Source organism: Rhodnius prolixus, unplaced genomic scaffold (genome assembly GCF_049639745.1).
Source record: "Rhodnius prolixus isolate KJV_2025 unplaced genomic scaffold, Rpr scaffold_4, whole genome shotgun sequence".
Taxonomy (NCBI): Eukaryota; Metazoa; Arthropoda; class Insecta; order Hemiptera; family Reduviidae; genus Rhodnius; species Rhodnius prolixus.
In genome coordinates, this window is record NW_027411614.1 from 6252977 (window position 1) to 6277474 (window position 24498).

The 24498-nt window shown below is 33.4% G+C and overlaps 1 protein-coding gene across 22 annotated transcripts in view; it reads right to left on the reverse strand.

Moving 5' to 3' along the window:
* Window positions 1-24498, reverse strand: part of LOC141456423 (uncharacterized) — a 617068-nt gene that overhangs the window by 40652 nt on the left and 551918 nt on the right. For 16 of the 22 annotated variants that reach the window (XM_074132390.1, XM_074132399.1, XM_074132404.1 and 13 more), the window contains one exon: window positions 4140-4208. In XM_074132390.1, the coding sequence (XP_073988491.1) occupies window positions 4140-4208 (69 nt within the window). The remainder of the gene's footprint in view (window positions 1-4139; window positions 4209-24498) is intronic. The other 6 variants (XM_074132410.1, XM_074132409.1, XM_074132405.1 and 3 more) reach the window with 1 other exon arrangement.

Genomic DNA, 24498 nt, shown 5'->3' on the forward strand with positions numbered 1-24498 from the left:
CGTTACTTGAATCTGTAAACTTATTAAGTGCCTCCTATGAACAATTACAGAAGAAATACTATTGGTAGTTAGAACTGAGATTACACCCTTTATTACAGCTGCGTTACGATAAAATAATGTAACTTTATTACTACAGCTGACACGACGGTGTGTGGGTTACTACATTAGATTTTATTGTAGTGAAACTTCCAATTGACTAAATTGACAAATCACCTCCATCAATTTAGGGCAAAGAAGAAGTAGTAAGAGAGAAAGGAGTGGTTTCCCTTCAATGAAGTCACAACAGTCATAATTTATCCTCTTCTCAGAGAATCTCTCACAAACTCATTGATGATAATCAAGTTTCTGTGGAAATTTCGATCAGGATATTTGTCAGGTTCAGTTAACCCATGATTTCACGCAATTCGTGATGGTTATATTGCAGTTTCATTTCGCTGTAATTGATTTCTTAAGGTTTGTTGTTCAAAGTGAGAACTTTTCACTTAAAATGTTTCAAAAAATTAGTCAATTATTTTTTGCAGCAACAAACTGGACACTTGGATTTTCTTTTACTGCGGTAAGTACAATTCTTTATGACTTCTGAAGAAGAAATATTCTTTTCTTCAAATACAAACATACACAACAATTCGAGTCTCTAAAGCATACTAGATTCTCATTTTCAAAACTCTATTTCTCACTGACTGATCGAGATGCAAGAATGCGACCAATTAAAAAATAAAAAAAATAATAAAACCTGAATTAGTAACATAAAAAGTGGTAATAATGGCAATAATTATAGTATTAAAATATGAATGCAGTATAAAGTAATGGAATATGGTAACCTCGAGCCACTGTACGTCGACAAGGCCACGTCTGAATCATCAAGGAAAGCAAAGAGATACATAGCCTAGCTAGCTGTCTGGAATTAATTTACTAACTCTTTTGTTTTCTCCACTCACTCCAGACATTTCTAGCAGCTGACGATTATAATTACTGATGTAAAAGAAATTATTGAATATTCTATGAGGAGATTAATAGAAGTACGTAATTCAAAAAAAGCTGAAGATATTTATTTCTGTAGATAAAAGGCGATCTTCCTCAAGACCCTCGCGTAAATTAATTGGATACAAAGAGTTATTCAGAAAAAAAGGGCGGACACAAAGGCTACAAAGATGTCGCCCTTACACTTCCTTAAAAGAAAATATGCAATAAAAGATTTTCATAAAAACTAAACAAAAATATTCCCTGTGAACTCCATCGTTGCCTAAAATTATTTGCAAATGGCTACTGTTTAACAAAACTGAAGGCACCAGTTTTATGGCACTCGAATGTTTTCTCCAGCTCCAGCTCCACGTTGAGAAAAATCTATCTTTTTTATTTTTTTTTCAGAGAAAAGCTGTTTCTCTAAAATTTAAAAAACAATCTGCTATGAACATGTAAAAAGTTCTGTTACTTTTTAATCCTCAAGGTACTCAAAATTCTGTAACTCCAAATATTTGTGTTACACTATTCGTAAAAACTGTACAACATACTGAAATGTAATCTTTCAGGCAAGTCCACCCAAATCCTACTAAACAATGCATGTGAGGTAAGTCCGGACATAACTCCCCCCCCAAAAAGGCACCTTAGAGATAATCAATATAATCTCACACTCACAGTAATACTTTTTAAACAAATTTTTCGAGAAAAATGTTTTGTTCCTTAAATAACGTCGTAGAAGTTGTCTCCGAGAAGAACTTAAAAAATTGGTCCTTCCGTTCTGCTAATTTTCTTAAAATTTAGACCAAATTTTTAACATTATTTTTGTGATAAAAGTGAAACCTAATAATAATAATAGTACAATTATTAAGATAAAGAATACATTATACAAAAAAGATAAACATAAAGGCGCCACGCTAGCCGAGCGGTTAGAGCCGAGACCAGTAAAATGAAACCTATTTTAGTACAAAAGTACAAGTACAAAAATGAGATTTCTCAACTAATATTGTTGGAAAGAAATACGTAACCATTAAATATTTACGTAAAACTATTTTATATCTCATTGAACGATTCAAGGAGTCAATAAAATAAGATACTTTAGTGAAATCGCTAGCTGAAATTGTCACAATTAAACTAAGCACTCTCCAAATAAATCTAAAGTTGCATTCTCCCCAAATTGTGGTTTAACAAAAAACTTTAACGAAACAGCAAACTTTCAATCTGTTATTTAACTGAAATAATAAAATTACAAGTCTAGCGAACACATGAATATGTGAAGAACATTAAATTACCGCAATATATACAATAGTGGTTAAATTACACATACTGTTCAACAAAAGAGAGATGCTGCAGCACGCTAACCAATAAAAGTTATATAAAATTTTAAAAGAATCATCCAAGAATGTTAAAGAAGAGACATTCAACAGATATAGTGCTTGCGTCATCAAATATACGTATGAGTATTCAGTTAGGAATGCATTTAGACATTTTATTTTATTTTCTAAAAAATTATTGTCGACTTCTATTATTCATAAATAACAGACATAAAAAGAAATAACAATTTAGTGAGCTAGCCACATGATCATTACTGTAATTATTCCGCAAGAGTAATAGTAATTTTGATTGATGCAATCGCAAATCCTGAATATATATTCATCTCCTTCTTTCTCTGGATCATTAAGAGAAAATAATAAATACAATTAACATGAAAATTAAGCAAGAGATGTGCAAATAAATGATATTCAAGAATTTCTTCAAATTTTGCAGGGTAACTTCAAGAATAATGTTTTTTTGAAAAACAGTTATCCGAGGAAATTAATTTTACGGATGTTCTAGATGAACAAGAAAAACTTGGTAATGCTGGACTTGTCACTAAAATGCAAGTTCATTGTTTTTTTGTTTTTTTTTTAACGGTTCCATGCAGCTTTACATTACCGAGTGCAATTAGATGTGCTTTAGAGGAGGAAAATTTAGAAACGATAGCGGTATTACAGGAATAATAGATTTATTTATTAGGATATAAGGCGGTTTCTAGTCTATGAACGATTCAAGGAGTCAGTACAATAAGAACCTTTGGTGAAATCGCTAGCTAAAATTGTTTGCTGTTAACTGCGAGCCCTCCACATAAATTCAAAGCATCACACTTTCAAAGAAAAAGGTTTATTGTACCATTTCCTTGAACAGCCTCCGCTCTTTAAGGGATCATCTAGAGAGTTTTACGCACTAGACTTTCTTTTTTTTTGGAAATGATCTCCGCTTACTCTCAACAAGCCATAGATGCTCATGCTGCAAACTAGAAGCAATTTCTTCTTCTTCTTCTTCTTCAAAATACAGCAAAGAGCTCTTGATCAATATTGATGAAGCATTGAAAAGAGAGGCTTTTTTTGTGATGGCCCCATTTTGCATTTCTAGCAAGAAAAACCACGTCTCTTGCAAGTCGTTCTATTTTGCCTTCTCGGGCCACCAAAACAGGTCTCATGATGCAAACTAACGATTGCGGCTAGGACCTGCACACCCATCTTTAGCGACATACCCTGAGGAATTTTTAAATTATTCTAAGCAGAAGTACACTAGAAATTTAAAAAACTTTTGCCGCCTACCTCTAACTTTATGATAAAACCCTTAAAATATGACTGGTTTTCTTTAACTATTTTTATTATAAAATATGGTCCACTATTAACTAACATCACGCGCTGTAGTCAGTCACGGCAGTGAAACGCTAGGTACAGTCAAATTCTCTGCACAAAACTAATAAATCAAACTCCTAATGATGGATGAAAATTCTAAACCAGTTCAGAAACAAAACAAAAATGCATGTTAAGATGTAAAAAATAAATGTTACTTTATGCAGCACTGTTGACTCTACCAAAATTTTCAATTTTACGGTTTTTTACCTTATATATATATATATATATATATATATATATATATATATATATATATATATATATATAATCTACCTGCATTCTCACCTGCCATTATCAACCGTACGTAAAATAAAAAATAGTTTAATGAGAAGAATCTTTGATGTAAGTATTGACGACAAAAAAATGATTGAATTAAGTGAGTGCATTACAATGAAACCAGATAGTGTGATTGATTGATGATGATTGAAGTAGATGATATTGATTGTAATCATAACTGGAGTGAGTGACATAATGATTGTAAATGAAATAGCCAACCTGCAAATCCGGAAGTAGGCGAGAGTGCGTCTTTCTTATCCTTGCTGTTACCTAGGAAACAGACAAAAACTGTATGAGAATTAAATAAAGTGCATCTTATTAAGCCATGTTGGTTTTTGTAATTAGTAACTTGAAACTGATTCGAGGAAGAATGATTGAAGTTTTAGTAACCATTTAAAGCAGTTTTAGTGGCCTGTATTGCCGAGGGGATGATCGGAGTTGCTAGAAGGAGACAGAAAAGGAAGTGAACGTAAACTTTAATTATTGTCATCATTATTTATTACTAGTTAACTTCAATATTTATTATTGCGGACATGTTCAACAACTAAAAGTAAATAAAAAAAATATTATTTTTATTAAGGGTGAAGTGACATGATTATAATTTGTTTTTAGCAAATAAAGTGGTAAAAATATTGATACATCTCACCGCACAGAGCCTGCACTCTAGGCAACGTCATAAATATTAATAAAATGGAGTACGGCGCTAGGTACATGGAATTTCGTAATTTTATTTCTATTAAAGATGACGTAATAAGAATAACTAGAATATATTCCAAGTGGTAGCGTCAGCTACTAAAAGAGGTATGCATTTCGCAGGGAAATCCAACGAAATGAATACCAACTACATATTCAAATAAAGTACTGATGACGGTGAGAGGTGCCAAATGGTTGTCTAGACAACAGCTACAGCAACCCGCTCCTGGCGTCAATTCCAGGCTTCTTTTTGTATTTTCACTTCAATTTTGTACCGATTTAATAATAATAAAAAAAAAAAACACAGAAACTGATAACTTTTATTCTTATTAAATGCAATTACCATGGTACGTCATTCAATTTTAAATTTTTGGGAATTATTTTAAATTGCAGTATTAAGAGCCTCCAATATAGGGATGCATTCCAGCCGAAAAAGCCGCGGGCAAGAATGAGTCTCCAATATAGGGATGCATTCCAGCTGAAAAAGCCTCGAGCAAGAATGAGTCTCCAATATAGGGATGCATTCCAGCCGAAAAAAGACACTTAACATCATTAAGTAGTCAATTACATCAAAGTGAAATAAGTAAGAAGAATTACTGGACTCTGTAGAAGAAGTTACAGGGTCTTGTATGCACCAACGTAAATAGCAGAGTCATGCTTTGGAGTTTACTAATCGATCCAACAGTTAGTTGGATACATGTACGTAACGACACGAATAAATTAAATTTTTCGGTTGAAATCGGGTGAGTCTAATTAAAATGATGCTTAAAAATTACCTATCGTCATCCAGGAGCAGTGACAGTAAATTCAATAAAAATTTAGGGTAGGCTCTCAGCCTTAGGATCTTTTAGGAGAAGATACCACTAGAATTGACTCTAAGCCAAATCGCTTGCGACCTAAATCAACTAAAGTAAATGTCTTAAACTAAAGCTCAACTGTCTGTTCAAAAATGTAGGCGTTACGTAAAGTGTAAAGTATATTGAGTGAAGGAATGAGCTTAAAATTTGTCGCTGGGTTCTCTGAAAACCCAATCAGTTGCATGCATCAATTGTCACTGTAGACTCCATTGATATTTTGCTACTTTTAAAAGTGTTGTAGGTGACAGAGTGCGCTTTTTAGGCTGGAAAATCCGTAGCGTTGCCATGATCTTTGAAGAAGTAGACTACTTACTGCCTAAGGAGAGTTTTTCTTTTCGATTTATAATTAAATTTTTAACAAAATTTTGCACTCGAAAATCTATAGGCTGCCATCAACTAAATACGGCCAAGTTTAATGAGAGAAAGAAAAAAAGATGTAGATGTAGATATGTAGAATAAGAAAAAATATTTAAGAAAAAGTAAATATACGGGTTATAGATTAGCAAAAGCCCCGGAGAAATCTAGCTGGATGCTTCATACAGGCCACTGCCTAGCTAGATATTATATACATCGAGTTAACCGATATACCCTGGGGAAATAGGACAAAATGTTATATGGACTTATAGACAGCAGTACCTACAAGAATATCTGTACCATAAACTTGCTTGTCTAATATATAGATAAGTGTAGCTAGTTCTTAGATGTCCTACATACTTAAAACAGCGTTAATAATACTTCTGACTGGACAGCTATGTAGTGGTGATAAAAAACACTTTTAAAAGAACGTGGAGAGAACTGTCGAACAATTCTCAAAGATCTTACTGAGATGTACAATTTCTTTTGTCTTATTAACTGTTTAGTTGAGGGCGCCACGATAGCTGAGCGGTTATAGGCTAGACCCACAATGCTAAGATGTATTGTTGGTTTAGTGGGTTCGATTAATGTTAAGATGTATTGTTGGTTTAGTGGGTTCGATTCCAGGTCTAGGCCATGGATTTTATTTAATGATTAATGAGAGAAATTTACAGTTAAGTATGTTTTCTAGTTGCCCCGTCTACTACACCTTATTTGGATGTAAAGCCTGCCTCAAAAATTAGGAGATTTATTTTACTTAATCGCCTACGTTTAAGGTAAAGCTTAACGCCCAATGGACTAATTTGTTGTCATTGACGAGGTTAGAACAAACCTACTTCTCTATTAACATTTTTTTCTAACAAATAAGAAATAACTACACACGGGATTTGAAATTACAAAATTAGAAATACCCACTTCAAAACCACATTAGCCCGTCGTACGTACAATCCACTTAGAAAAATCATCAAAGGAAATGTAAAATAGTCTTTTAAAAAACGAATATCGATTAAAAGAAGAGGTGAGATGGACACTAGCGGAAGCAGAGGTGGCAGAATGTGCCGACAGTCTGTTGGTTTGAAAGCGGCATTGGCAGAACAGTTCAACTATCTTGCCAGTGACAACCCCCTTCTGTACACAATAAAATATTGATTTAATGTTAACAACAACACTAACTTCGGTATCGGCCATTTTGTTGTCAACAAACCATAACATTTTACAAACATTTACAAAAACTAGCACAGTTTTTTTGTATGTAATAGAAGTAAAATCATATAACAGGATGAGAATCTAAAATATGAAAATGAGAAATTGAAAATAATTTTTTAAAAAAGAAATTATAAAACTCAAAGTTAGACGAACTTTTATTAAACTTAGCAGGGTAATAATTAAAGTCAAGAGACAAAAGTGAGTTTATCCAACAGCCTTAAGGATTTCAACAGCGGTTATCCAAACAATGGAGGCAACGAACAAGCTTGGTTAAATACCTGAAGGATATAGAGACGAGTCTAATTACTAACACCTTAAATACACTGCTTCACTGCCATTTTGTCTAGCCCTTATAATTTTCGGTCTAGTTCTATATTTTTATAACAGCAAATTGCTCGAATTATTTATTGAATCTATCAAATATCTAGCCACGAGGCTAATGCCATAATACATCAAGCAACCATCCTGTCTCCTCTATAGTTCGCTAATTTTGATTAAGATGGAAGTAATTTACAATTCAAGGAATAGTTATTTCAAAGGGTACTAATTTATGTAATTAACTATTTAATTATGAATTCGATTATGCTCCTGACCTCATGTTATCTTCAGTTCTAAAAAAAAACTCCATCTTTTGGAGAACTGGTGCGCTAATCTTTTTGGATCAAACCCTTTCACAGAAACCAAATGCAAGGCTTAAAAGATAAATTTATTGACTAAGAAGATCCAAATTTTGTTTATTTTTTAAGACTACGTATTCGCTGAATGTAAAAAAGACTTAATAATATTTAAACTGAAGAGTTTTCAGGACCGAACCTGTTTTATTCTGTACAACAAACCTTCAACGTTCCGTTCGGAGAACTTACAACCAAAGATAGTATGTTGAATAGTTATTTTAGAGAAATAGCTGCTAAGTAAATATGTATATTCTTCAATTTCGATAAAAGCAATTAATAAAGTTAGTAATTAACCCCTAATAAAACTGCTCTGCTTGGATAAGCTTAAACCTAACTTTTGAAAGATATGCTTAGTGACAATATTATTGATTAAATTGAGAAATCATCAAACTTTTACCTGAAATCTTTTGTGACCGATCTGCTGAATAATTTCTGAGACAATTTATCAAGTTCAAGCTTACTGAAAACTTTGTTACTTCCAAACTTTAACATCTGAGCAAGAGGAAGTCACAAGGTTTCCACAATGGAAGCACGATTCTCAATTTTATTTGTAGAAATATCAATTCATCCAATTATTATTCTTTCACATCTTCCTTTTTTTCAAGTTTACAGTAAGTAATGATGTCGAAAGATTGATGTACAAATGTGGTGTGATGATAAATCATACACGACACACGATCATTGAAAGTATTTTTCATTAAAAAAAACGAAAAAGAGAAATACAGTAAAAACACCAAGCAAGAAATTGTATGTGCCAAGTTGTACAATCAGGCCACGCTATTTTCAAAATAGCGCACTTCAAAAAAAAGAAAAAATAACGTTGAAATACGCGTGTAAAATTAGGTGAGGTCAGGTCGATTACATGATTTAGTATCTTTGTGAGTGTATTATATTTAGTTTTTAGTATGAATCATCATGATGGAAACAGTTTCATCATGTACACAATACTTTTATTTGTAAAAGTATTCATCATGTTGATTACCCTCATTATTCATCATTATAGCGTACACACAGAAGTTTTGTGACGTACAAATCACTACTATACTTTTCAAGAAAGTTATTTTTTTTAATGAATGAAGACTTTCTAATTTTAATTTTTAATGGAAAATGATGAAAACAACTATTTATTCAATTATTGAGAAGAGAAAATGTCTTTTCTTTTTTAAATAACCAAAATTTGCTGAATATATTTTTGAACATTCAACTAGAATGACTGGCAAAACCTAGGTTTGTTCCACATAAGATTCTTGTGCAAAGTATTATTAATACATTTGCTATTTTGGGAGCAAGGATTTGATCGGGGGTCTGGCTACTCAGGTTTACTGTTAAGACGACCTCCAACTTTCTATCTCAAGTCCGTATGCTGTATCTTTCTAATAGATATTTCTGCGATAATTGGAGGAAGCTGAGTTCTTCAGGAGTTATTCCTACACCAATTCCCTTTACTTTGTACACAACAAACCTCTCCTGTTAATAGCAGAGAAATTAAGAACCTAAGATAACTATCTGCCCTTCCATTTATTAAAAAAAACAAATCACTTTACAGATTACCTTTAGCCGACATTGTCCTATTCTCAACCTCACAAATCACCTGAAACTATCACTGGCCAACTAAGAAAAGGAATACAATTGTACTACTGAAACCGATTCGCACTTTTGGATATGAAATAAGGCGTTTCAAAGCCTTAGCATTCAAACATCTCCCGTCTCCAAACTTTGCAGTCCAAAAATTCTTCGTCTAATAAGCAATGCACCAAATTTTATGACTGTAAAAGAAATTTACAGTAAAGTATGTTAGCTAGTCGTCTCCGTACACGACTTGAAAAAATAGGCGATTACTTTACTTTACTTACTTATGACTGCAACGGTACAATTCAGTGCTTTGAAGTAACTGAAGCATTCATTACGGGGTTACTGCAGCATACATCTGATGCTTGAAGTGTTCTTTATGAAGCAGAGAATTTAAAAGTGGACCAGAAGAAAAAAACTAAAATTTAATCGATAGATCCTTTAAAAATTTCCCTAGACTATAAGTGGACTATAAGAGACTATATAAGAGGATTTTGATAGATAGTGTTTTTATTTGACATATTTACAGAATACAAACAAAAAATTGATGTACACATATACACTACAGACAATGGACATCAAAACCGTCTGCCTCATTAAACCTCATAGGTTCTTAATTTCTCTGCTATTAAACCTCATTAAGTTAACCTCATGAAACAAAGAGAGGTTAAGCTGCGAATGGAAATACCGTTTAGAATACCTAAAACATATCCAGAGGCTATAAGTGGTAGACTTTTGAAACAAAGAAGTTATGCTGCACAATTGTTTTCTTTGCGAATAAACATACCGTTAATACGATTATTGAAGGATGTCTTATAATAAGTGGAAAGTTTTAGCCCTACAGTTTTTCCATTAATATGGAAATAATTTCTGTAAAGTGCATACTGCATTTAGTGCTGATACATCCTGAGTTAGATACAGTTTAAAGGAAGCAAAACGTTTTTCCTCTGATTCGAAAATGTGAATAAAATAGAAGAAAGGGAAGGGATTAGCTATGAGGTTAGCATACTGGACTCCCACGCGGAGGTCCCGGGTTCGAATCCAGCAGCTGACCCTTAGATTTTCTCTTCCTAGGAGCTTCTTACAGCTCACTGTCCGGTGATGGACAGTGTTGTCTGTAACGAGAGAACACTGTCCGGAGGCCGGCAGTGCACTGGAAAAAGCTCCGGGCGCTAATGACCTCAGCTGTTGATGCGCAAAAAAAAAAAAAAAAAAAAAAAAAAAAAAAAAAAAAAAAAAAAAAAAAAAAATAGAAGAGTTTAAGAGAGAGAAATGAAGGAAAATAAGAAAAAACAGGAAAATCTATAAGAATTAAGTGAAATTGCAAGTTAAATGGAAAAATTAAAATGTAAATAATTTTTTTTGTGAATGATTAGAGAAGGATTAGATGGAAAATACAGGAAACCAAGATGGAAATGGAGCCTTGCAGTCCAGATAAAGGGAGAAGTAGTAAATGAAAAAAAGAAAGGTAAGGTAATCAGTGAGGGATAGACTGAATAGAAAGTTTGAAGACTAGCGCTGTTGAAGCAGAGTACCAGAAGAAGAAGAAGAAGAAGAAGAAGACGAAGAGGGATGGAAGTAAATGGACTCTTGGAGGGTTTGAGGGCCACGTGATGAACATTCGGAACAGAAGAAAAGCACTGGTACAGGTTTTCTTTCTTTTTTTTTCTTTTTGCTGCAAAGAAAAATGCCCGAGTGAAGAATGTTGATGATTCTTCTAAAATGGAGAAGGTATGATTTCAATTAAACTAGTTTGTAATTTATGTAGTTCAGCTTACAATTTTTTGTTTTCTTACAGCGTTCGTCTTGTGAGGGGTTTTACCAATACAGTTAAGATTAGGTCTTCTTAAGAAGCCACACTTTCAATTGAGGCTACAGCTTGCAAATCTCTATTTATTTAAACATCATTTAATGTTGTTAGCAATCTACCTTTACATATATTAGCTGTTCAAAGACTAATAACGTCTTAGAAAAAGTGTTAACTCTTAGTTATCTAAAAAAATATTTAAAAAATCGTTCATAAATTTATTTAATTTAATTAATAAAAGTGTCAAAAAATACGATGAATGATTTATACAAACAAATTAACACGAGTTTTATTTAACAAAGTTAAAAGAAAATTTTAACAAACGTGCACGTTGTTCAGACTATTTCTAATCTAATCATTCAATTGATTAATACGAGAGAATAAATACAAATAAAAAAATGTAATCAAATTAAACAATAAAACAATTGTCACCCAATTACATAAACTGTTCTTTTAACAAACTGTAACTGTAACAAATATTTTAAAAACTTTAATAATCATTGCTCACTAAACGACTATAAATGTCTCAAGAGAACGTTTCCTATTATTTACTGTGAGTTATGTCTTGTCGTTTATACCTAAAAGCTAACGATTTTAAAATTCCCATTTCCGTGATATATGGCATTTTTACTTCTTACATTACGTCATAGAATTGTGGAATGTATTTTTTTTTTTTTAAAGGAAGATATCATAAAGACTTACGATTTTCATGTTTTTTTTGTGATATTTTTACCGTTACAAATTGATATTATATGGAGCGTGTGAGTGTACGTGTGGCGTTTGACTTGTCACGTGCTGACATTGATGATCGCCAATCCAATCGCTCTAGTGACATAACTATGTGACCAAACTTTACGCCTGCCTCAACAATTCGACCATCTTTACAACTTTACCTCACATTTAATGGCACTAGAGTACCTTGGAAGGCATTTGGGCTCCTTCTATCGTGTAGCCTTATTTGGGCATCACCTTAAACCCAACATACTTAGATCGTCTTCCACTTCTTCCAACCATCCTCTTTTGTCCTTCCAGCTTCACTTCATTTCTTCAGCCTTAAAACTTTCTCTTTAATTTCAGCTATAATTTTCAGCGAAATATTCTTCTCACAACCTTTTTTTCCCCAAAGTCGAATCATACCTACACATTTTTCTTTTTTCTTCAGTAACCAAGCGTCACAAAATGCTAGTAAAAGTGATACGAGTAACGGCCAGAAAAGGATCGAGTGCTAGTTATCTCTCTTTAAAGCTTTTTAAAAGAAAGCCTCCTAAATCGACATTCTACTCATGCACGCGAACGAACATTCTAGCACTCTTAGCACAACACATCATCACAAGCTGGACACTCTAAGTTACAGCTAATTGTTTTTTGTTCTTAAATTTTAGCATTTAGTTTCCTAATTTAGTAATTAGGATTCTCTCTGTTATTAAGTTAGTTTTAATGACAGCCATTAAGCTGTGTGATATAAATAAATCTACCGTTAATTCTACTTGCTATTTCTATAAAACTATTACTTATATTTCACAGATCGGGAAAGCTATTTCTTTGAAATCGTTCAGCTATCCAATGCAGGACAGATCACTAATTTACTTCTGAATAGCTTATTTCTTCAATAGCAAGAGTTAGCTTAAATTATCTAGTTCAAAGCAACGAATGAACATCTACTTCTGGCAGCCAATCTTTCTTAAATTTTCTGCTTTACACCTCGAACAAAAAAAATTGGGCCTAAAATTATTTGTAGGATATGACGTTATCAAATTGCCCAACATTTGTAATGCTGTTTGCATGCAGTTGTCTGATTGATTCTGTAACCAAGTCCGCATTAAGAAGTACTTCAACTTATAAGCAAACCCTGAGACTTAATTCAATTTGAGGCTTTCTTCAAGTTGTTGAAAAACACAAGATTTGTAAAGAAGTTTCTACTAAATAAGACAACTATCTCTTCCATTTTGTTTTAGCACTGATTTCAACGATAAATTCAAGCAAAAATCATATTGTTTACTTTGTTTAATCTCCATTTACTTTAGAACTTATGGATGTGCTTTATTTCAAAAATTTAACCAAAATTACCTTTCAATTATTCTATTCCAGAATAAACCAATACCACTTTATATAAAGATTCCGAGAAATTATTGAACTAAGTTGTAAGTGTTTTTAATGAATTATATAACTTCTTATATTTTTTATAAAATTAATTAAATACTATTGAAATAGATATTTCAATGCACATTTTTTTGGACCAAGAATATTTTATCTGAAGATTATTAAATATGGCTATCTTAGTTTCGATTATAAAGATCTCAGTGGTTCATTTACATTTATCATATCATATGATATAAATAACGTTTATTAATTAAAAAAATATTTAAAAAAATTTAATTGAGCCCATTATTACACCAAATAAATATAGACTTTTCCTTGTTCAGGAAAGTTGATACATCGAATCTACTACTTCAGGTTTCTGAAACCTATTAGGATAATTCTATCTGAAAAAGTAATAAATTTGAGTACAATTATCGTTTCGAGTTTAAAAGAACAGCAGATGAAATGGGGACTATTAGATAAAATTGCAGTGACGACGGCAAATGGGACAGTTGGATGTGATAGAGAATGTAAATTAAGAGGGGCAAGTAATGAACTCCAATGAATATTGAAAGGATAAGAGAAGAAGAAGAAGTTTAATTAGGAAGAAACAAGATTAATTCGGATAAATAAGATTTAGGGATGTGGTAAACAGTACAAGACATTATGCGCCTTGGGTATGTAAAGCAATTCTTGGTGCCAGTACCGGTCGAAACAGTTCTGGACAGAACTGCCTTAGTTTTAGGGAAGCAGCGATAACACCACTCCTCGATAAGCATGGAGAACTGTCGAGTTGAAATTTCGAGAAAACGGAAACGATGTTCTGGAATAATATTTAACTTCGAAATTATTTTATTTATTTGCCATTCATAATCAACAGAAAAATGTGTTCCAGATGTGAATAGTTTTCTGGTCAAAGTAGCTGAAGGAGTGAAGCTGCGACCCACTGACTGTAGCTAGAGTTTTGTCAGTTTTGCTGTTGTAGATGGTGCTAAGACCAACGGCGTCTCAATCGATGGGTTGGACAGTCTGAAAGCGAGGTGAAAGCAAAAGAGGATTCGGGCAGAAAGAAAAAGAGATTCGAAGTATTTTCCCAAATTTTGGAATTTTGTGTTTGATTAGCAAATGAAATTTTAAGATCGTAATGTAATCTAACGCGATATTTCTGGATTTTTTTTTTTTTTTTTTTGAGAATTAGAATGTTTGGTTGAACCGCACAGATCTAAGAAAATTCAATTACATAAACTGAGTTAAGGTAAAGCCTTGAGTGGTTTTCACCAGGTTTTTAATATTAAAAAGGTTCTATTCGGCCAGCGGGAGCAGAATGTAGAAGATGCAGAGTACGTGCATTGTAGAACTATAAAGTGACGTAGTGCGAGAATAAACACAATAACTAAATTGTAGTGGTTAAAAAGAGCACCCACTTATGTGATAGGAACAATGGCGATATCTGGGTGTCCATACAGAACGAATTGAATTGAGTGTGATATATTTAGTTGGACATGTATCTGTGTGTATGGCATAATAGTGTCTTCTATCACGCACTTTGGTACTCTTCATCTTCTTAAGAGTGGATAACATGTATCCTTCTTTTCTTTGTATCCACATATATCCTTTAGTTGATCTTCAATGTCTGTTTGTACATCTCTCTATTGTAGCCTTACCAAATACATTGCTACTTGTTCAACGATCTACAGAATTGAGTGTACAGAAATTCATTTCTTATACTATGAGCACTACTAGCATACATTTTTACTTTATGAAGTGTGGTATCTCTTTACCGAATAATGATTACGTGACAAGAACTAGCAATGGCTAACACTTCTGCAAAAATCACGAGTGGGGGAACAAAATAACCAAGCAACAGGAGTCGAAAGTTTCAAAAATTCCATGTGCTAATTAACATAAACAGACACTCAAAAATTCTCTAATATTGGAAACTGTATAGCTGTTCCCATAAAAATTCAAAAAATGGTAGAACTTGTAAGGCGACATCTATAGCCGAGCGGTTAGAGGCGAGGCCCGCAAAGCTAAGATGAATTGTTGGTGTAGTGGGTTCGATTCCCTGGTCTAGAGGCCTTGGATTTTATTTAATGGTTACTATGAGAACTTTATAGTAAAGTATGTTAGCTAGTCGCCTTCATGTAGTATCGAGGAACTCACATCCAGTTCTAAAGCAATTTTTTCCGAATAGATAGGTAAGAAGGATGTCTATTAAGAGACGTTTTTAACGGTGATTGAACTGAAAAATTAATATTATGCTAAGATGCTTGCTTGCAAGTACTTGCTTATTCAATATGTTTGTATTCAATTTTCCTAATTCGATTATATAGCTTACTACAGTTATAGAGCTGCTTGAAGTTAGAGACCGAGCACAAGCTGCTGCAAGCTATTTCCAATTTGGCAATGGTCAAAGTTGAATTTACATCAAATGGAGTGGTCTAATTTCCATTTTTAACTCTCTTTATTTAATCAACAACTGCCTATTAGTAACAAATAAATATGATTTCGTAAATATATGTAAACAAAATGAATTGAAAGAATGAGCGATACTCCATAGATCAGGATACCGATGAAGTGAATGATCGAATGATGCTCTCTTTCTATCATGCAATCCCATCGATGCTTCAGCCTTCGGGAAAGATTCTAGAGAAGAACAGGCTTGAAGTGTTGGGATAGTTTGGAATAAAGAAATGCAGTAACAGGATTTTGTAAGGTCGAGAACAAAAAAAAAAGAGTTTTTTCTAATTTTTTAGGTCAACGTAGATAGACCCATTGCTAACGTAGAAAGTTGCATTAACTGTAGTGTGTTGGATTTCTAATTAGAAGGATGCAGATTGCAGTGCTTAGCTGTACAGTTCAAGTCCCAGATTCGAGCTACTAAGGCTGTTGGAGAGTTTCTTTTTGTTCAATCAGAATCAATTTGGTCAGTTAGTTGAATATTGTTTTAACAATAGTTATTACTGGCAAAACGGGCGGATGTCTGTTACTCTAAACTTGACATTTACAACTCCATCTATACGTTTCAAGTTCAAGCTACTTTTGTCTTTAAAGTAAAAAATATTGTATTGATTTTATTTCTTACACGGTCTAAGCCACATTGTTCATACGTTTAATCAAGTAATCACAGCATCTCTCAGTCCGCCAGCTGAGTCATTCTAACATAAGATTATGCACTATGTATTAAAGTCGCTCTGGGCTTTTCCCAATGTATTTTTATTGCGCTTTTGAGCCTTTTTACTAAAAAGACTTTCGCTTTGTTTGTTTGTTTTTGGCTACAATTTAAACAGAAATATTTTAAAACATTCTAAGAGAAAAGCTACTATATTTTTCACCTTCTATTTGACGTTTGTGTAAGAAAATTACTTTTTATAACTCTTAACTGATTATCGAGTAATTGAATGTTGCATCTCAATGCTGAGTAAAGAAAAAAAGAAGGCATTTATTTCTATGGAGAGAAGATCAACACAAAAGGGAAAAGTTTATTTCCGGAATTTTATCGCTTACATTTCCTTTTCTTTTCACGATAAAAGTGATAAGCGATATCAGTTTTGGCCATGATGCTGATAAAAACCTAGTTCTCGTATCTTTCCTAAACTTTATTGCTTCTTCAAAACTTTTTTCTGTATCAAAACATACACACTCACAAATGTGTGCTAACATTTTCAGCCAATAATAAGCTAACACATTAATATTCAACGCAAGGTTTATTAATGAAACTTAACAGTCTTAATAACTACTGTCAAAGCAGGGTGATGGAGAAGAGATACAAGTGCTTGAATTGCAAACAAAAACATTGTAGAAACCAAAAGAAAAAAAGAAAAAATATTTCTACTCTGAAAAGAGCTGAAAAAAATTACTTGAAATGACATCTTAAAGAGAAATTTAAGTCAGGCAACTCCGCACTGCCTATTGTGTGATTATTTCTCTCTAGAACGTATTAAGAATTAGTGGAAGGCGTAAATAAAATTACAACCTCATAGAAGAAAGCTATTCAGGCTTCTGAATTAGGTGGTAACCTCCTATGAACATCCGGACGGAATAAGAATCAAAGCGGAAATCAAAACTCAGCACCGGCTAGTAACAGACGAGTATCTGCAGCACAGGAAGCAATAAAAATAGGTTTAAGACAGTGTTCGGAAATGTAGTCTCACGGACTGAGGCACATATCCTGATGTAGGAGGCGAAAAAACAAACAAATTCTGCAGAAACTTTTATGGTCCTATATGTCCATAAGAGAAATGGAAGATCCGCAAAAATGTGATGAAGCGTCCGCCGCAAATACTTCTCTACATCGCCAAGAATTGAGAACTTTGTAGTCACAAAAGAATTACCTGGCTGAATTGGCTGTGACATTTAAGAAAACCCCCCCAAAAAATAGGTCTTCCAGTAACAGCTACTGTTCGGCAAACACGGCGATGGACATTGAACTAAAGTTGAGCGTGAGAAGTTGCTGGTAAGCCCAATATAACCAGAAATGACTCCAGATTGTGGGCTAGTTATCAAGATTCAAACTTACTTAGTTGGTGTTAACGGAACAACTAATAATTCTAAAATCCTATGTTTACCAACTTTAATGCTAATAAGGCATCTTAAAAAGGAGCATTAATGTTGCCCAGCATCCTTCTGATACTCTCAAACATATGATCATACAAAATACTATCCATACATTGAATAAAAAGAAAAATTAACAATATTTTTATAACTGAATAAAACAAGACGAGGAAATGCCTCTTAAATGTTCAACGTCACTTCCTCATGTTTGGAAATATTCAAATAGTATTTGAATCTTCAGTTTGTAGTGAATTTTCAAAATAAACAATTATAGCTCTTTTGTAGACTCAATATCTAAAACCTAACAATATATTTTATTTTTCAAATATTCAAATAATGCCAAATACCAAAAATCAAAGATACCAATGTGTTAAAGAAAAAATAAATATAGTTAATGACAAGCAAATGTTTCTTTAAATGAATAAAAACCTTAAGATTTCGTCATATTAATTTAGAAAAGTTTTTCATTTTCTATTTAGCAAAATAATTGATGTAACAAAGTAAATCAATGTTTCCATGGATACAAGAAGGAAAATCTGTTTCCCAGAACAGTTAATTGGTTATGAATTTTATTAAAATAGGAAGCAATATAAGTTTCTCTGGTACCAAGAAATAAACGTTTATTCAAAATCTAGGATAAATCTAAAAAGATTTTTGCCAATTTTAGAGTAAAATAAGAAAAAGCGAATAAGAAGCAAAACAATTCAGCAAGATTGCCTCCAATTCCAGGCTAGTTACTAAAAATTACTAACAGCAGGAGCACTTTTTTAGAAAGGTATCAAATATTACTCCCACACTAGCCTCTCACATCCCAAAAAATTTGGCATGAAATAGATGATATTTCCTAATCTGTCTCACAAGCTTTACGGGCATGAAGATGATGCTTTCAAAATGGGTTTATTTGATAGAGTAAACCACAATGTCCAATGAAGGAACCAGAAACCAGGGGCTGAGAGAGTCCACTGACTGCACAGTAACTCACAAACTATCCTCTGGATGAGCCATGAATCAACATTTCGAACTGTCGACAGCCGACAAAGCTCATCCAATAATTACGTTGATATAGCTCTACATTAAAGTTCACAAACTTTTTGTATAGTATTACCCTGAAGAAGGTAGTAAAAATTACCGAAACGTTGGTATAAAGCAAAAAAGTGGTTTTTCTTTAAGACCGCACCTCGATATTCCCCAAAAATCATCTATCAACAACGGTCGAAAACAACCAAAACCATCATAAGGATGAATGTTCATTGCAAGCGCCAATGAAGTATTCTTCGTGGGCTTTTCCTAGGAAATGAAGTTTTATACTGGAGTACGATAAAAACAGAGTCATATGCAGGGTCTATGAAAAATTGGATAATCTAGGATGTGGTTAATGGATACTCGGTTGACACCAAAACGGATGAAGACGTAAAGCTTGCTGAGCGTAGAGAGCGATATGAAAATGAAGTACCATTGGGTTTTTGTCAAACATTACGACATTCCTGGGTGTGGGAAGGTATTACTCCTGTTATCCTCCAGTGTTTGCTTTGAACTTGCCCATAAGTTTGCAAACAAGAGCTCCAATTTGTTTGATAAAGTTCTGTAGACTGTGAATGCCTTCTAACAGCTAACATACACACTCCACATATTACAGCTATTCACAGTTGAGAGGATAAAGTTGACGGGAGAGGAAGAACGGAAAAGTTTTCTCCCGCGGATGGCTTGCACAACGCTTTATCGCTTATCCTTAAAAGGAGAAGAGAAAATACTTAGCACTATAATGGAGTGGCTAATAAATTCTGAATTCAATTGAATTTACCTATTTTATTAAATTATGTTTTTGGACACAATACAAGCACAAACTAATTTTCACTTTAGGATTTATTTGTGGATGCTGGTTTCTAAATTCTCCTGTTGCACCTACATTGATAATATTAAAAAGCTTTAATAGCTGAAAGTAGCAGAGCGCAATGCTCACATTGCATGACTAAGAAATTATTTGTTCCTTCATTTATTCTGCAACACAGCAAGCAAATTATTAAGAGGCAACAAAAAGAGTACTTCTTGGAGGACATTATTTGATTATAGAGAAGATATAGTGCTGCACGAGACCGAGACGAGGCGAGACTTTATGCAGTCTCGATCTCGGTCTCGGTCGCTCAAGTCTCGGTCTCGGTCTAGGTTTTTTGAATTTTTGTTTAAGTATTAAAAGAGGTTTGCTATTAATAATCTTTTCAAAAAATGTTATTATTTTCTAATAATTATTTTAATTTATATATTGGTAATGAAAATGTGTGTAAAAGAAGACAACTACTTACACTTCAATGCATCATATATTAAAATTACTGTTATATATCTTTATATAATTTCAAAAAGATGTTAAAAACGTGCCAAATGAAAGACCCAAATAACATATCTGCCTGCTACAAGTCGATTCGTGAAATGAAAAATACACCTCCCAACAAACTTCCCGCTCCATTAGTTATGGCTGTTGGTGAAGATAAAGAATCTGATGATTCATCTTTTGACGACGACGACGACTGCATCAATATTTTTGCACCATTTGCTCAAAAATCAGCAAATATCACCGAAGCATGGAAGGCAGAAATAATTAATTACACCAAATTAGACCAAGCACCAGTAGACGTTGACATTTTAGAATGGTGGAAAACACTTGAGAATTCCTTCAAAAATTTGTCTAGAATGGCGAAAGATATTTTTAGTATCTGTGCAACTTCAGTGTCATCGGAAAGATTATTTTCGCAAGCTGCGATGATAATGACCAATAGAAGATATTCTCTAACTTCTGACTCAGTAAAAGCTCTTTTATGTATCAATGCTTGGGCAAAGTGTATCTTAAAAACGAAAATTTGTGGCAATATTTTTTAGGTGCATAGATAGTCTTTTTTTTTCAAATTCATTAATTCTAAAATTCTAAAATATAATTCAAATAATATCAAAGTTGAAAGTATTAGATTATTAATAGTGAAATTTATGAAATTGAATGAATGAATGATATGAATAGTGAAATTTAGTGAATTTATGTAAAAATTAGGTAATTCGAAGGGGGCCGCCACGGTAGCCGAGCGGTGCGAGACCTGCGAAGCTAATGTGTATTGTGGTACTGGGTTCGATTCCCGGTCTTAGGCCTTGGATTTTATTTAATGGTTAATATGAGAAATTTACAGTAAAGTATGTTTGCTAGTCGCCTCCGTCCGCGACACCTAATTGGTAGTTGGACGTAAAGCCCCGCCCGAAAAAATAGGCGATTACTTTACTTTGCTTACTTTACTAATGTAATTCGAAGTCAAATAGATGTATTAATATTGATCATATATAATAAAATCGTATCCTTTAATAATTAATTCAATACCCGTAATGATTATTTATTAATAAAGAACACAATTTTATAATTTTGTAGCTAAAAATTAATATTTGAAAAACCGAGACGAGACCGAGATTTCTCGACGAGATATATATCATGTCTCGATCTCGGTCTCGGTACCGAGACCGAGATTTGTCTCGTTTCTCGTGCAGCACTAAGAAGATATTAGTCTAAGCCTGAATCAACAAATCTAGCAACAAACTGGCGCTTCAGGACTCAAGAGAGAGAGAGTTCGAATGAAGAAGATGAAGTCGCTTGGTATTCTGTTTTTCTTTGTTAGTGGTAAATGGAAGGCAACTATTTTTTTGCCTAACTAGGAAATTTTTGGAAAGTAATTTAGGGTTTATTAGAACAGTTTGGATGATTATGTGAAAGATTTTTTTCTACTGTACAGACCCTTCAGTTCTTTTGGTTCACTTGGTTGAGTTCACATTTTTAATTAGATTAAAAACAAGAAAGATTCTTGTAAAAAAAAGCCAGTAGCTTGTTAAAGTTGATATGAATGACTAATTGGAAATCTTGTGATAAGAGTTTAGTGACGTGGCAACAAAAAAGATTTTAAGGGAAGGTGGAATGTGAAGAATCACTTTAGTGGCCTTAAGTTGTCGTTAATGTTAATATTTCTTAATGGTTGCTCCTTGCCCAAATGGCAGCTTCAAACACTACAGATAACTTGGTAAATATCTGGATCAGAAGAATGGAAAAACTAAACGGATGAGGTGATAAAACACCTTCAATTGACTTGAAGTCATTTTGTGAATTTTTCTTTTTTAAAAAAGTAAAGCTGTGTTTAAAAATTAAGACACATACATTAAGCGATAGATTTTGTTTTAAAAATAGAAAGAAGAATAAGTTCATGGCCGAACGTTTTCTAAAAACGATTATTATTAAAATCTATTAGATTATAAGTTGTTTTCCATGTCATCAGATAATATGGTGGACATTGTTCAAGTGTCGTGACATTTTCAAAGCGTTACCTTGCCTTGCTGTGTTGAACACATTGATTAAAGAATGCATTTCTATCAGACTAATGCATCAATAATGCAATTTCTTTTTAGTACCGCTTTTGTTATGGAATTATGTTAGAAAAGAGCATAAAGTTAGAAGGACGAAAAATATTTGATGATTCACTTGAACGGATATAGTTATTTAGAGAATTTCAAACGCAGGTAAGATGGGTTTGATAAGTCAAGGTGGAAGGTGAAATCAAATCTAATATTCACGACGACATTTCCATCAAAAGTTGCATCAAAATTCGAGTTTTCAGTAATAGACTACGAATAGAAGAATAGATGGAAGCAATTCACCGCTGATTCGTCACATACCTAGAGTCATAAAGCTAAGAAGTCAAAGAACCTATTATCATAAGAGCCTACTGCAAATCCTCAACGGTGGGCAAAAGGAAATCCGGTTTTCCTGAACAAACTATAATCATTTAGTGGCTAAAATTCAAACTATGAAGAAAAACTGCATGGCCAGAAGTGTGAATTATCAAATTTAAAAAGTCATCAATTGAGGAAAATCTTTAACATTCCACAGACAATGGAACATGTCAACAGTCTATTTTAAAACTTTAGAAACAATTTCAATACAGACTTTATGTTCTAAAATGGATAATGCCTGCTTCAGCATCACTTGTTGGAAGGCCATACAAACAGTTTCTTCATCTAAATTCCAAAACCATGGCAGTAAAGCTGTACATAATTAACTTCAAACAATTAATTAAGCAAAGTCTACTCAAACAATAACTTTTGATTATTAATGGTTCCAAGATGGCTAAGTCGATCATTAGCAACTGAGGTAGTTTGCTGTTGCCCAGAACAATGAAAATAAAACGTAAGTAACTAACAGTTTATTTTCTTTTTTTCTAAAAAAAGTTAATTTATTATGAAAGAATGAGTCCAAGTGGTACAGAAAAACATGCCCTTAAGGGGAACAAGTTAAAGTGAAGTTGTAAGTTGGCATGGCCGTACCTCACAGAAGTGGAGTACTAACCGCCACTAAGGGTAGGTGGTAGACAAGGGAACAAGCGGTGCAGGAGGGCGCTGAACTGAGTCACAAACACACACACACGAAGGAGAGTAAATATTGATCAGCGGGAGTACACGAAGGGTACAGGAGCAGACATCCTCTCTCTCCAGCGGAATAGCGGCTGCACCAGCACTTCGCTGTGACGGTACACACCTACCAGAGCGCAATGCACCACACTCAAGACAACAATCTTCTACCTCTTAGCTAAGACACTCCAAAACCCATCAGTATAATTTCATTTCTGTAATTAGACACACCAAGTTTTCAGTAATTACTGGAAGCTAAAATATCCTTCCTCGTCCTGGAAAATTCAACATGAAAAATAGTTTCCATCACTGAAAATAAGGATCCAGGAATAATGCCAATCCTACCCAAGCATTTTCGACATCTCCAAAAGTTGTGAAAATATATTGTATATTATATATTTTTGGAATTAAATCAAAAGTGCGAAGCAAATTTAGACTAAAAATGGATATGTAGTAGAAAATATAGAAGTTTAGGTAGCAAAGTAACAAACTCTTCTAAGAGAACGCCAAAGAGGATGGTTATTTAAGGTAGGTGGTGCTTAAAAAATAAGCTCAAATTTTCATTCACTTATAGCCATAATTTTGCCCATTATTGCTAGATATCAAACATTACAAGATATCCTTGAGCAGGAATAGTGAAGAACTACCTAGAAGTAAGACATTTTGTAATGGAGAATCAGTAGTTAAGTTAGAACTAGACAGTATTGGCCGAGCAGCTGACAGCTGTGAAGGAAAGATCAGAAAAAAGACAGGAAGAAATGCTAGTGAGGTGCAACTGCCAAGAGATTGTCTACTTTTATCAGATCATTATGAAAATATACATCACCAGAAGAATATATTAGTCTTAATATATGAATAGTAGATCAAGTCAAAGAATGTATTAGTTTAGAAGTTAATGACAGCTAAACTTTACATAGTTTGAAACAAGCCTGGATTTCAAATCTCCAATATCACGCTTCACATTTACCAGAACATAATGAAAACTGACACAAATGTAGACAATATCAGTGCCCATATAAGGGTAAAATATGAACTCCAACAATATATCAGTTTAGGAGAAAATAGAGGCTAAATTTTACATAGTTTGAAACAAGCCTGGATTTCCAAAATTCAATATCTCGTTCCACATTCATCAGAACATAATGAAAACATACGTACACAAATATAGACAATACCATTCCCCATGTACGGGTAAAATATGAACTCCAACAATATATCAGATTAGGAGAAAATAGAGGCTAAATTTTACATAGTTTGAAACAAGCCTGGATTTCCAAAATTCAATATCTCGCTCCACATTCATCAGAACATAATGAAAACATACGTACACAAATATAGACAATACCATTCCCCATGTACGG